At 47.6% G+C, this 13,695-nt stretch overlaps 1 protein-coding gene across 2 annotated transcripts; it reads left to right on the forward strand.

Annotated features, from left to right (window-relative positions):
- Positions 1 to 1,013: 1,013 nt before the first annotated feature.
- Positions 1,014 to 5,479, forward strand: DKKL1 (dickkopf like acrosomal protein 1). Of its 2 annotated transcripts, none has more exons than XM_068992839.1 (5): positions 1,014 to 1,147; positions 1,421 to 1,595; positions 2,000 to 2,140; positions 2,273 to 2,365; positions 5,125 to 5,479. In XM_068992839.1, exons 2-5 carry the CDS (start codon positions 1,440 to 1,442, stop codon positions 5,434 to 5,436), a joined length of 702 nt encoding a protein of 233 aa, XP_068848940.1. In that variant the 5' UTR covers positions 1,014 to 1,147; positions 1,421 to 1,439; the 3' UTR covers positions 5,437 to 5,479. The 2 variants fall into 2 exon arrangements, with proteins under 2 accessions (XP_068848940.1, XP_068848941.1); XM_068992840.1 differs by having other exon boundaries at positions 2,273 to 2,314.
- The last annotated feature ends 8,216 nt before the right edge of the window (positions 5,480 to 13,695 follow it).

Raw genomic sequence — 13,695 nt, forward strand, 5'->3', positions numbered from 1 at the left:
AGGGTAGTTTGTGTGTTGCAGATGTGGAAGTGACTGATATTAATAGAAACACAAAAGAATCTTCTCTGTTCAACCTCAAGTGTATTTTTGAGGATAGAAGTATGGAGATGGGTTTCTTATTGATTTCCATTGGTTTCTCTTGATTGATTGGCCTCCTTGTGACCTCGTCAGAGCTAAGGATCTTGGGCAAGACTGGGAGTTTATTGGAAGTTCACGAAGATGCAGACTCCCGCATTCACATGCACTAGTGGACTAGAGGTGGCCGCTGTCCCAGGACCAGGAGACAGCGTTGGCTGCCGGAGGAGAGAGATGAGAGTCCCTTAATTATATCCCTTAAAGATGAGTGACTAGACTAGAGGGGCTGGATCAAGAATCTCATGTCCTGAGGAAGAAGGGATCCCAGGTTCCGGGTTCCCTGTAAGGTGGGACATAAGGCTGTTTTTAGGGTTTCTAGGGAGGAATTTTTTGGTGGAACCGTAGAGTTCAGCATCCCTACATTGCCCTCTGTTGAGCGCATTAATCGTTTCAAAACCTAAAGAAGACGAGAAGGGACAAGGAGAAGCTTTCAAAGATAGATACAAAACTAAGCAGTGGGCGAATCAGAAAGACTGTTCGGATACCTGTATTTCAAGAGCAGAGGAAGCCTAGGAATGGAACTGAGGGCTCTAGGGACAAGATCCAGGGGACAGAGGCGTGGCCTAGGTGTGGGGCGTGGCCCTAAATCAGGGGCGGGGCCACCTTCGACTGGAGCGAGACTCCAGCACGATGGCCAGGATCAGAGAATACGGGCCACACTGAGTCTGCAGAGCAGAGGTCAGCCGACAGGGACGCGGTCTGACTGTGGGGGTGTGAATTTGAAATCAATGCCGGGCTCTGGCTTAAGGGGCGTGGCTCCTACCTCAAGGGTGAGACTACCCAATAGCGGGCCGGCCTCAGGGGTGAGGTAAGCAGATGGGGCGTGGTCAGACAATAGGGGCGGGTCCAGGGCTCGCGGAGCCCCTCCAACGCTCCAGTATCTGACCTGGGCTCGAGAACAGAACTGTTTGGATTTAACAGTCCGTGGACGGCGGGAGTCTTGAGTCCGGTGACCGCGCTGTGGTCTAGTATAAAGGCGGGGCCCAGAAGAAGGGGCGGGGCGTGGGAGAAGGTGAGGAGGAATGAGATCTGGATACGAATGTGGGAGAAGGAAAGAAATGAGATAGATCCGTTGTGTGAGACCGAGCCCTGAAGAGCCGGGTCTGGGGGGAGGGGAGGGACCGGACTGGACTGGGGAGGTTGGAGTAGAAGGTAAGGCTGCTGCTGCTGCTGCTAGGTAAGGGGAGGGGGGCAAATGGCCGGAGTCTGAGGAGTTTCCGGACCAGGGGTCGGGAAGTGTCCTTGTCGAGGGAAGGGGAAGCTCTGACCCCTGTCTTCGCCGCAGCCTCCCGGCCCGCCCCGCCATGTGGCACCAGATATTCCAGTTGCTGCTGCTCTCCTCTGCCTCGGTGCCCCCCTCCACTGCAGCCCCGATCCGCGATGGTGACGTCCAGGAGAGCTCCTCAGGTTTTCTAGGTCTTCAGAGTCTACTCCAAGGCTTCACACGGCTTTTCCTGAAAGTAAGCGTTGGCCTGGGTTGGGGGAAAGAAGAGGTACAGAGAAGAGAGGAACAGGGGTGACAGATGGTGACTAAGAGGTGGAAAGAGTTCAGAGAAGAAAGGGTGGGAGAGGGATTGTGGCCAGGTAGAAAGATAAGACAAGGAGAGAGAGAGTCAAGGGGCAGAAAGATGGATGGAAAGACCGAGAGACAGGAAGAGAGGGAGGGAGACAGGAGAGGGCAATAGGGACAGAGAGACAGAAGACAAATGAGGGGCAGGAATAGAAAGGTGATGAGACATATGGGGGCAGGAGGTGACTGAGTTAGGCCCTGAGGGTCAGAGGATGGAGGGGGACCCTAACAAGGCTCCAGGTGTCCTGGGGAGTCTGGAGTTTCCACAGCTCACTGATTCCTCCTCTGGCCCAGGATGACCTGCTGCGGGGCATGGACAGCTTCTTCTCTGCCCCTATGGACTTCCGGGGCCTCCCTAGGAACTACCACCAAGAAGAGAACCAGGAGCGCAGGCTGGGAAACAACACTCTCTCCAGCCACCTCCAGATTGACAAGGTGCCTATGCCAGGAAGTCCCTCCTGGAGTATCCCCACGATCCCTCATGTTGCAGTATCTGGCGGAGGTGGGGGTGAAGAAGGCAAAGGAGGAAGGCAGTTTTGTTCTCACTCTCTCCTCCTGTCCTCACAGGTGACCGACAACAAGACAGGAGAGGTGGTGATCTCTGAAAAGGTGGTGGCATCCATTGAGCCAGGAGAGGGGAGTTTGAAGGGTGACTGGAAGGTTAGAACACACCCCTGGCAAAGTGTCCAAGCCAAAACATTTTCTGTAGTTTAGCAAGAAATGATAGATTAATGAATTAATTCTCCCACTCCCTCTGTGCTGGACTTCCTCTCTCTGGGCCTCAGTTTTGTCATCTGTCAAAAGGGACTAACCAGCTTTCGGAAATGAGGTTTACAACCTCAGAGATACATCCTCTCTTACTTTAAACCCCAGAGGATTTTGTAAACCAAAGTGCATTTTTCTCCAAATAAGATTCACCCTCATAAACCTCAAAGAGTGTTTTGAGTACCTCAAAGTACTCAAACCTCCAAGTATTTTTTAAGCTGTCCCAAAGAGCTTGGTAAATCTCTCCCTTGTAAACGTCAGAATGTGATTTTTTAAAATAATTCCTCAGTTCTTTATGAATCCCCAATCCTTTGTTCATCTCACTTTTGTAAACCTCTAAGAGCAATTCTGATCACAAAGTGCTTCTTTTTTGAACCTAAAAAGGCTTAAGAACCCTCAAGTGCTTAGTAAACCCACATGGTTCTCCCACACACACTCCCAGTTTTTTATTTTAAAAATTTCAAATCTACAGAAAAGTTTAAAAAAAAAAATACAATAAACCTGTATCCCCTTTTCCACAGAGCAGGGTTTCTCAACAGCGTCACTGTTGGTATTTGGGGCCATGTAACTTTTTTGTTGTGGGGGCTGTCCTGTTCACTATACAATGTTTAACAGCATCCTTGCCTCTACCGCTGGACAGAAGAGGCGCCCACACCCCCTCCAGCTGTGACAACCAAAAATATCTCCTTGACCTGATTCACTACCTGTATAACATTTACCAGACAGACTCTTACCTTTTTATTTTTGAACCATATGACAGTAAATGATTGACATCATGACACTTCACCCCTAAACCCTTCAGCAGATATCTCCTAAGAATGACACATTCACCTCCATGACCACAGTTCCATTTTTACACCCAAGAAATGTTACATTGATATCCATTATCTCGGGGCTCAGTGGTAGAGAATCCATCTGCCAGTGCAGGAGACACAAGAGATTCTGGTTCAATCCCTGGGTCAGGAAGAACTCTTGGAGGAGGAAATGGAAACCCACTCCAAAATTCTTGCCTGGGAAATCCCATGGACAGAGGAGCCTGGCAGACTATAGTAATGGGGTCACAAAGAGTCGGACACGAGTGATCGACCCAGCACATACACACACACACACACACACACACACGTCAATTATCTCCGTATTTGTTTTCTAGGGCTGCCATAACAGTCTCCCAGATTGGGTGGCTTCAACAACAGACGTGCATTTCTCATAGTTCTGGAGGCTAGGTGTCCAAGATCAAGGTGTCAGCAAGGTTGATTCCTACTGAGGGCTGTGAGAGAGACCCTGTTCTTTGCCTCTGCCCTAGCTTCTGGTGGTTTACTGACAGTTACTTAGTGTTGTTGGTGTGTAGATGCATCAACCCCATCTGTCTTTATCTTCGCATGTGATTCTCTGTGCATTTCTAGGTCCATATCTCCCTTTTTCAGAAGAAACTGGTCGTGTTAGATTAAGGCCCACTCTAATGACCTCATCTTACCTAATGAAAACTACAGTGATCTTATATGCAAAGAGGTCACATTCTGAGCTACTAGGGCAACCTCTTTGGCACCACGGACGAGTTTCATGGAAGACAGTTTTTCCAGAGACCAGGGTGCGGGTGGTTTGGAAGAGGAGTCAAGCACATTTATTGTACATTTTATTTCTACTATTATTACTTCAGTTCCACCTCAGATCATCAAGCATGAGATGTCAGAGGTTAAGGACCCCTGTACTAGGGTCTTAATGGACCTCAACACATGAATTGGAGAGGAGGGAATTACAATTCAATGTGTAACCATCTCCTATAAGGCTTCCTAAACCTCAAGAGACTGAAATACAGACTCTGATTCAGTAGGTGGTTGGCGGAGGACTGCTCATTTGCATACCTAAAGGCTCCCAAGTGATGCTGATGCTGTGAGTCCACAGCCCTCACTTTGAGTCACAAGGACCAAACAGACACTGACATGTCTCTGCTGGACTGAAAGCTGTCCACAAGAGCTCATATGATTTTTGATCCAGGATTCAATCAGTTTTGATCCAGGATCACCTGTTGCAACTATGGTCATGATTCATTAATCCCAAAGAGCTTTGTACGTTTCAGATTACTTTCTAAACCTCAGGGGGATGCTTAATCTGGAAGTGGTTTTGAAACCTCCAAAATGTGTTTTCAAACCCAGAATATATTATAAACATCAGAGTATTTTTAATTCTAAAACGCAAGTCCTTTGTAAATAAGGCAAAGTGAGCTTTATTGCACTGGCCCAAAAGTTTGGGTTTGTCCATAAGCTTGTATGAAAAGGGCTTTCCTGGTGGCTCAGACAGTAAAGAATCTGTCTGCAATGCCAGAGACCTGGGTTTGATCCTGGGGGGGGTCGGGGAGAGATCCCCCGGAGAAGGGACTGACAACCCACTCCAGTATTCTTGCCTGGGAAATCCCATGGACAGAGGAGCCTGGTGAGCTACAGTCCATGGAATCCCAAAGAGTAAGGACACGACTGAGTGATTAACAGACTTCTATGCTGCTGCTAAGTCTATAGAGCAACCCAAACAAACTTTTTGGTCAACTCTGTAATTCACAAAGTATTCCCTAGATGGCAGAGTGGGTTGAGTAGGCCAGGGGCGCATCCTGAGGCTGACCCTTGGAGTTTGATAGGGTCTCCTTGTCCCCCCTTCACCAGGTTCCTAAGATAGAGGAGAAGGAGGCCCTGGCGCCGGTCCCAAAGGCCGTGGACAGCTTCCACCCGGAGCCCCATCCCCGAGTGGCCTTCTGGATCATGAAGCTGCCGCGGCGGAGGTCCCACCAGGATACCCAGGAGGGCGGCCACTGGCTCAGTGAGAAGCGACACCGTCTGCAGGCCATCCGGGATGGGCTCCGAGAAGGGACCCGCGAGGACGGACTGGAAGAGAGCGTGCAGAGCTCCTCTCACTCCAGGCTGCCCGCCCGGAAGACCCACTTCCTGTACATCCTCAGGCCTTCCCAGCAGCTGTAGGGGTGGGGACTGGGGAAGCCTGCTTGTACCCTCCACCAGACCCCAGCACCATATGGAAATTAAACCTTTTTTCCAGCAGCACTGTCTCCTTTTGGGATCTGTCCCCAGGCCTCAGCCAACCAAGTCTAGCTTTGAGCATGGCCTCTGGCTGAGCTCTAACTTCTTGCCAGCATCCCCAGGTTGTTCCCTCATTCGGACGCCATCTGTCTTCTGACTGAGCAACTCTGTCATCTCCTCTGTCACGTTTGTCCCACCTGTACCCTCGGCTTCCATCTCTGTTACCGCCTGCTCTGCTTGCCCTCAGGCTCCCAACTCTTACTCCAGTCCTTTCTGTCCACTCTCCATTAGCTTCCTATCACTGCCACACAAACCTAGCTACTTAAAACAGTGCAAATGGATCCTCTCAGTAACCCATAGTTCAGAAATCCAGGATGGCTGGGCTGGTCCTCTGTGCAGGTCTCACAAAGGCAACATCAAGGTATTAGCCAGCAGGATTCTTACCTGAGGCCCTGGCATGCCTGTGTTTCTGAGATCATTCAGGTTGTTGGCACAATCAAGTCCCCTGAAGGTTCAACTGAGGTCCCTTCTTCCTTGGCTGTATTCTGGGCCACCCACTCTTAGCTCCTGGAGGTCTCTCTCCAGTTCTTGTATGTGGATCCCACACCTCAAATCTCACAAAAATACGCAAAAATTTTCTCTGAGTTTCCCTTCTGCCCCATCTCCCTTATGCCTTCCTCCTCCTCTTCTAGCAGGAGTTTTTTGCCTTGAAGGACTCACAGGACTGGATTGGGCCCGCCTGGACAACATATGAAACAGGTTCCAGGAATTAGAGGGGGGCCATCTTTGGGGGAGGGGGCTTCCCTGAGAGCTCAGCTGGTAAAAGAATCTGCCTGCAGTAGATCCTGGTTCGATTCCTGGGTCTGAAAGAGCCCTTGGAGAAGGGATAGGCTAACCATTCTAGTATTCTTGGGCTTCCCTGGTGGCTCGAATGGTAAAGAATCCACCTGCAATATGAGAGACCTGGGTTCAATCCCTGGGTTGTGGGAAGATCCCCTGGAGGAGGGCATGACAACCCACTCCAGTATTCTTGCCTGGAGAATCCCATGGACAGAGGAGCCTGGCAGGCTACAGTCCATGGGGTCGAAAAGGGTTGGACACAACTGAGCGACTAAGCACAGCACAGCATCTTTGGGGAAAGCCATTATTCTGCCCATTGCATGTCCAGACTGTCACCTCCAGCCCCCAACTATGCATGTGCACTTCCATCTCACATCTACACCATTTGTTTCCACTCTCATCTTTTTTTTTTTCCTGGCCATGCCACACAGTGTTGGATCTTGGTTCCCAGGCTAGAGATCAAGCCCATGTGCCCTGCATTGGAAGTGCACAGTCTTAACCTCTAGACCACCAGAGATGTCTTCCTCATTTTTATCTTCTCCTTCCCTCTCAAATCACATGCTGACTCCATCTTGACTCGCTCTGTTTCTCTTTCCCTTCGTCCCTCTGTCTGTCCCTCCATGCCTGTCACTTCAGACTCCATCTTTGAGAGCTAGGCTTGCTGCCTCAGCCACCTGGAAACTCACAGTCCCTGTCTTGGGCACCCTGTCCACCTTGCCCACTCCCTCCAAATCCTCAGAGCAACTCCTATTCCCTCCAGAACACCTCCCTCCAGACACACCATTGAGAAGGCACATCTGGGTCTTTAGGTGCTGGGTCCTGCAGAGGAGGCAAACACAACATGTGTTTCCCTCCCCCCTCAAAGCCCAGGTTCCAGTTAGAATCACCCTGCCCAGAGACTCAGCACATTCAGGAAACTAGCAATGTGTGTGTGTAAATAAAAGAGAACTTTCTTTTGGGGGGAAAAATAGATTTTCTTTTATTATCCCAAATAAGCATCAGTATGTCTTCATGAAGAATATCAAAACCTGAATGGCCTTTCCATACCTTCTCTCCCCAACCCACCCCCAGTCCCATTCCCTTTCCCACCATTGACAACTATTTGTGTTTAACGTGTATTTTTGGTAAGTGTATTTTTGGTATATTAGTCAGCTAGGACTGCCCTAAGAAAATACCACAGATTTTGGTGACTTAAACAAGAGATATTTATTTTATTACAGTTCTGGGGCTGGAAGCCGGAGATCAAGGTGTTGACAGGTATCATGTCTTCTCAGGCCTCCCTCCCTGACTTGTAGGCAGCCATCTTTGTATCTTCATGTGGTCTTTTCTCATGCATGCACACATCTGTGTCCAAATTTCCTCCTCTTATAAGGACATCAGTCATATTGGATTAGGGCCCACCCTAGAGAACTCCTCTCTTTTTTAAAAAGAAAAATATTTATTTCTTTGGTTTTGAGGGGTCTTAGTTGTGGCATGTGGGATCTTTAGCTGTGGCATCTGGGATCTAGCTGGCCAGGGATTGAACCCCAGCACCCCCCTATATTGAGAGCACAGAGTCTTGACCACTGGACTACCAGGAGGTCGTGAGAACTCATCTTAATAATTCTTTTTCAAATTTTTTTTTCTAATGTGGACCATTTTTAAAGTCTTCATTGGGTTTGTTACAACACTGCTTCTGTTTTAAGCTTTGATATTTTTGGCTGCGAGGCATATGGGATCTTAGTTCCTCGAACAGAGATCGAACTCCATCTCCTGCACTATATGGCAAATTCTTAACCACTGGACCTCCTGGACCTCCAAGAAAGTCCCATCATCTTAATTATCTCTTTATAGATCTTTTCTCCAAATATGATAGAATTCTGAGATACCAGCAGTAAGGGCTTCAACATATGAAATTTCAGGGGACACATTTCAGTTCCTAACAATAAGTAGTCTTATTTAATATAATTCCTTTTGACGCATGTATCTTTAATTTTCACTGGAAAAGACCCTGATGATGGAAAAGATTGAGGATACAAAGAGAAGGGGACGATGGAGGATGAGAGTTGGATGGCATCACCGACTCAATGGACATGAGTTTGAACAAACTCCAGGAGGTAGTGAAGGACAGGAAAGCCTAATGTGCTGCAGTCCATGGAGTTACAAAGAACTGGACAAGGCTGAGCCACTGAACATCAAAAATTTTTAATTTACATTGGTGGTATTACGTCATTCTGGTGGGCCTTTTTTCTTTTCAGTACCATCTTTATTTATTTTCTTGGTCGAATTGTGGAACATGTGGGATCTTAATTCCCCAGAGAATGAACCCACACCCCCTGCAGTGGAAGCACAGAGTCTTAACCACCAGACCGCCAGGGAAGTCCCTCAGTACCATCTTTAAGATGCCTCCATATTGCACTGGTGCATCCAAAATCCACCCAATCCATTGAATAAGATTCCATGGTCAACCTCGCCACCCTCTCAGTGATCCACACCTGAGTTGCCTCTGATTTCCCACCATTACAAATAATGCTACAATAAACACTGGTAGAGAGCTTCCTCGGAGAAGGCAATGGCACCCCACTCCAGTACTCTTGCCTGGAAAATCCCATGGACGGAGGAGCCTGGTAGGCTGCAGTCCACGGGATCGCTAAGAGTCGGACACGACTGAGAGACTTCCCTTTCACTTTTCACTTTCATGCATTGAAGAAGGAAATGGCAACCAGTGCTCTTGCCTGGAGAATCCGAGGGACGGGGAAATCTGGTGTGCTTCTGTCTATGGGGTTGCACAGAGTCGGACACGACTGAAGCAACTTAGCAGCAGCAGCAGCAGAGAGCTTCCTGGGGCTTCCCAGGTGGCGCATTATTGAAAGAATCCACCTGCTAATGCAGGAGGAAGAAGAGACATAGGTTAGAGTATTGGGTTGGGAAGATCCCCTGGAGAAGAAAATGGCAACCCACTCCAGTATTTCTTGCCTGGAAAATTCCATGGACAGAGGAACCTGGTGGGCTACAGACCATGGGGTCGCAAAGAGCCAGATATGACTAAGTGCAGCACAGAAGCAGCAGCAAACACTAGTATATAAGCCCCTTTGTGGTCCAGAAGAAGGACAGGATGGAGGGGGGGCTCTAATCAGCAAAAGAATTGCTGGGTTGTAGATGTATCTACTTATTTTGATTAGAATGTTCTGACAAGTCTGCTCCTCCTAGCAGACCATACATGCATGCTAAGTTGCTCAGTCGTGTCCAACTCTGTGACCCCACAGACTGTAGCCCACCAGGTTCCTCTCTCCCTGGGATTTCCCAGGCAAGAATACAAGAGTGGGTTGCCATTTCCTCCTCCAGGGAATCTTCCAAACCCAGGGATCAAACCCACGTCTTTTAAGTCTTATGCATTGGCAGGTGGGTTCTTTACCACTACGGCCACCTGGGAAGCCCCCAGTCCATAAGGATGCCATAAACCTTAACCAAATCTGGCATCTGGGGAAACCAATGTTTGTCTGCAGAACAGTTGAAGTATGCATCCACATGTGATCCAGATACTAACATTAAGACACAGGTTTTAAAGTAACTATGATGAATAAGTTCAAAAAATAGATGAAAAGATGGAGAATTTCATCAGAAAACTAGAATCTAAAAGAGAGGGGAAAATAGAATAAAAGAGAGGGGAGAGGGAGATGGAATCCAATGTATATTTTAGAACTTATAAATTAAAAAATCAGTAGATGAGTTTCACAGCAGATGAGACACAATGGGAAACAGATCGGGAGACAATATCTAGACTGGGGGCTTCCCTCGTGGTCCAGTGGAAGTCCACACTTTCAGTGGAAGACTCCACACTGTGAATGCAGGGGGCAAAAGCTCAATCCCTGCCTGGGGGATGAAGATCCCACATCCTGTGCAGCCAAAAATAATAAACTCAAAAAAAAAAAATCTAGATGAATCACGCTGAATAAGGAGAGAAAATACAGGGCATTTCCTGGTGGTCTAGTGGTTAGGATTCAGCGTTTTCACTGCTGTGGATCTGGGTTCCATCCCTGGTCAGGGAACTAAGGTATCCCACAAGCCAGAAGGCATGGCAGAAAAAAAAAAGGAACAACTTATATCCAGCTTTTAGGCAAATAGAGAAGGGCAGAGACCATTTTTGTATCTGTTTCTCGACTGTCTTTGGCTCAAAATGATCCTTATGTCATAGTGGGATATTTTGGGAGTGATATATTCTGCTACCCTTCACTGTATATAATATTAACATACAAAAATCAATTATATCCCTAAACATTATGAACAAAAAGATTTTTACTGAAATTTTTAAAAATATGATTTGAATCAGCATAACAAGCAAAATACCTAAGAATAAACCTAACAAAAGATTTGCTAGATCTCTAAACAGGAAACTATGATACATTACTGAGAGTAATTAAAGAAAATCTAAATAAATAATTCATAGTAACACTATTCATGGCTTCCCTGGTGGCTCAGTGGTAAAGAATCAGCCTACCAATGCAGGAGACACAGGTTCAATCCCTGGTTTGGGAAGATCCCACGTGCTGCAGAGCAATTAAGCCTGTGCACCACGACTATTGAGTCCGTGCTCTAAAGCCCAGGAACTGCAACTACTGAAGCCTGTGCACCTAGAGCCTACACTCTGCAACAAGAGAAGCCACTGCAATGAGAAGCCCTAGCGCTTAGAATGGAGATTAGCCCCCGCTCATCCCAACTGGAGAAAAGCCCATGCAGCAACAAAGATCCAGCACAGGAATAAACAAATAAATAAAAATTTTAAACAGTATTCATAATTGCCAAAAAAGCAGAAACAACCAGTGTCCATTGAGTGTAAAATGGTTCAATCGTGGCATATTCATAGAATGGAATATTATACAACAGTGAAATGAATGACCTACTACCATAGGAGGGATTTTATAATGTTGAGCAAAAGAGGCTATAAATTAAGGGTGGTCATCTTTGGAGGGGCAATGATTAGGAGGAAATGTGAAGACTTCTGGGCTGCAGGCAATATTCTCTTTTTTTATATGGGTGGTTTCATTACTGTATTACTCTATTAAAAGCTTAGTTGACCCATAACTTAGAATTTAGCACTTTATGTATGTTACAACTATACTATAAAACAGTTTTTAAAATTATTTTAGGTTTTACAAAATTATCTTCCTCAAAAAAAGGGAAATAAACAAGTACTGAAGAAATAAAATGAAAAATAACAAAAAAAAATGAAAGAATGAAATCATACTAATAAAGTCAGCAGGGTCCACCACCTGTCAGCCAGTGCTAAGAAAACACTAGGCAAACATTCTTATTGAACTCTATAAGACTCCATGTGGTGGATATTGTTTGTTCCCATTTTAGGGAAGAAGGGGAGGCTCGGAGAGGTGGAATCACTTGCCAAAGTCACACAGCAATGGCACTTGTTTTCTTCAAATCTCACACTTTTAACCAATCACCACATCACTTGTTAAACAGGTTCTTCCCCAAGTGTTATAACAAGCCACCACCAAACAGCCAAAATAATAACTATCACCCAAGAAGGATTACTGCTTCAAGCCCTCAAGGTACCTAAAAAGCAATTATCTCCATTTCTAGGTGAGAAACCTGAGGCTCAGAGAGAGGGTAAGCCTTTGTGCCAAGGTTACAGGTAGAGAGTGATGGAGTTAAAATTCAAACCCAGGAATGTCTGACTCCAGCCTTACCATCATTCTACACAGTCCAACAGTTTTGAGGCGTAGGTTCTGTCCCTTCATTCATTCGACAAAAAATGTTTGAGAACCCACCCTGGGCCAAGGATATTCTAGTTCCCAACAACCTTCTACCGCTAAGAGCTCACATTCCAGCAGGGGATGACAAAGACAGTGTACAAATACAGACTATTTCATGGTGGAGAGATGAGCCTCGAGGACGAATAAAAAACTAAGTAGAGAGATGAGTCTGAATTATAGACTGTGTGTCAGAGGAAGGACTCTCTGAGGAAGTAACAGCTGGATTAACAATGATGGGATGAATGGGAGAATGTAAAATGATTTCTGTGTCTGGGCTAGCAAAGAAGCCAAGTGAGTAGGACACGCGTGCATGCTAACTCGCTTCAGTCGTGTCCGACTCTTTGTGACCCTTTGGACTGTAGCCCACCAGGCTCCTCTGTCCATGGGATTCTCCAGGCAAGAATACTGAAGTGGGTTGCCACGCCCTCCTCCTAGGGATCTTCCTGACCCAGGGATCAAACCCGCATCTCTCAAGTCTCTTGCATTAGCAGATGGGTTCTTTACCACTAGCGCCACCTGGGAAGCCCGGGTGGGACATCTTTTATCCTAAATGCCTCTCGTTAGGAGTTTGACAGGCTACAGTCCATAGGGTCGCAGAGTCGGACACGACTGAAGCGACTAAGCACGCTCAGAAGTCAATTTGGGATGTAATCCTCGAGACATAAGAGACGCGGGTTTGATCCCTGGGTAGGGAAGATCCCCGGGAGGAGGGCATAGCAACCCACCCCAGTATTCTTGCCTGGAGAATCCCATAGACTAGGGAGGCTGGTAGGCAACAATCCACAGGGTTGCAAAGAGTAAAGAGACGATTTAAGTGGCTTAGCACGCACCTCTCTCTAGCCCGAAAAGCTGAGGTTATCTTTCCTCTACTCTTTCCTAAAAGGAAGGAATGAAACCGTTTGGGAAAGAATCCTTCGGGGACCTATTAATACATTGTGACTGGAACCGCAAAAAAAGGCATGGGAGTAGTGAGGTACGACAGACAGGACATCATTGTGACGGTGACTGGCAGCCTGGCACGGAACAGAGGGCAAAAAAGACACGGCTTGGTGGCTGATAAGAAGTAGGGGGTGGACAAAGGGTCCCTCAGGACAAGTTTCCCTTGCCTGGGCGCAGAGAAGACCCAAGCCTTAGGCACGTCCAGCAGCCTTAATCTCTTCCGCCTTTATCGATTCAGCCAGTACGCATGCGCCCGCTCCACCAGTGGGGGCGCGCCCGGGCAGTTCTACGCATGCGCGGTCTCGTAGGTAACCGTAGCGACGGGAGAGCCCCTTGTCCCGGTGTGCGCCTGCGTCCCGGGGAGGAACCCGGGAGGGGCGTGGCTTAGACCCCTCGCGCGCTCCGGTCCGGCTCTGGCACCTTTTTTTTTTTCCCGGTGGGAACAGCGCACGCGCGTCTCTTCAGGACCCAACTGTCGTTTGTTTGTCGTTCGTGGCCCTCATTTGTGTCCCGAGACTGGAACACTGCGACGTGGCTCCAGGTGCGCCCAGGCCGTGGCGAGGCTCCCAAGAATAGCCGTGTCAGAGCTCCTCCCGAAATCCTGGCAAGCCCCCAAATCCTAGGGGAGAGTCCCCAATAATAGGGCCTTCCAAGTCTTGTTAAAAGTCTTAAAATC

This window comes from Capricornis sumatraensis, chromosome 20 (assembly GCF_032405125.1).
Source record: "Capricornis sumatraensis isolate serow.1 chromosome 20, serow.2, whole genome shotgun sequence".
Taxonomy (NCBI): Eukaryota; Metazoa; Chordata; class Mammalia; order Artiodactyla; family Bovidae; genus Capricornis; species Capricornis sumatraensis.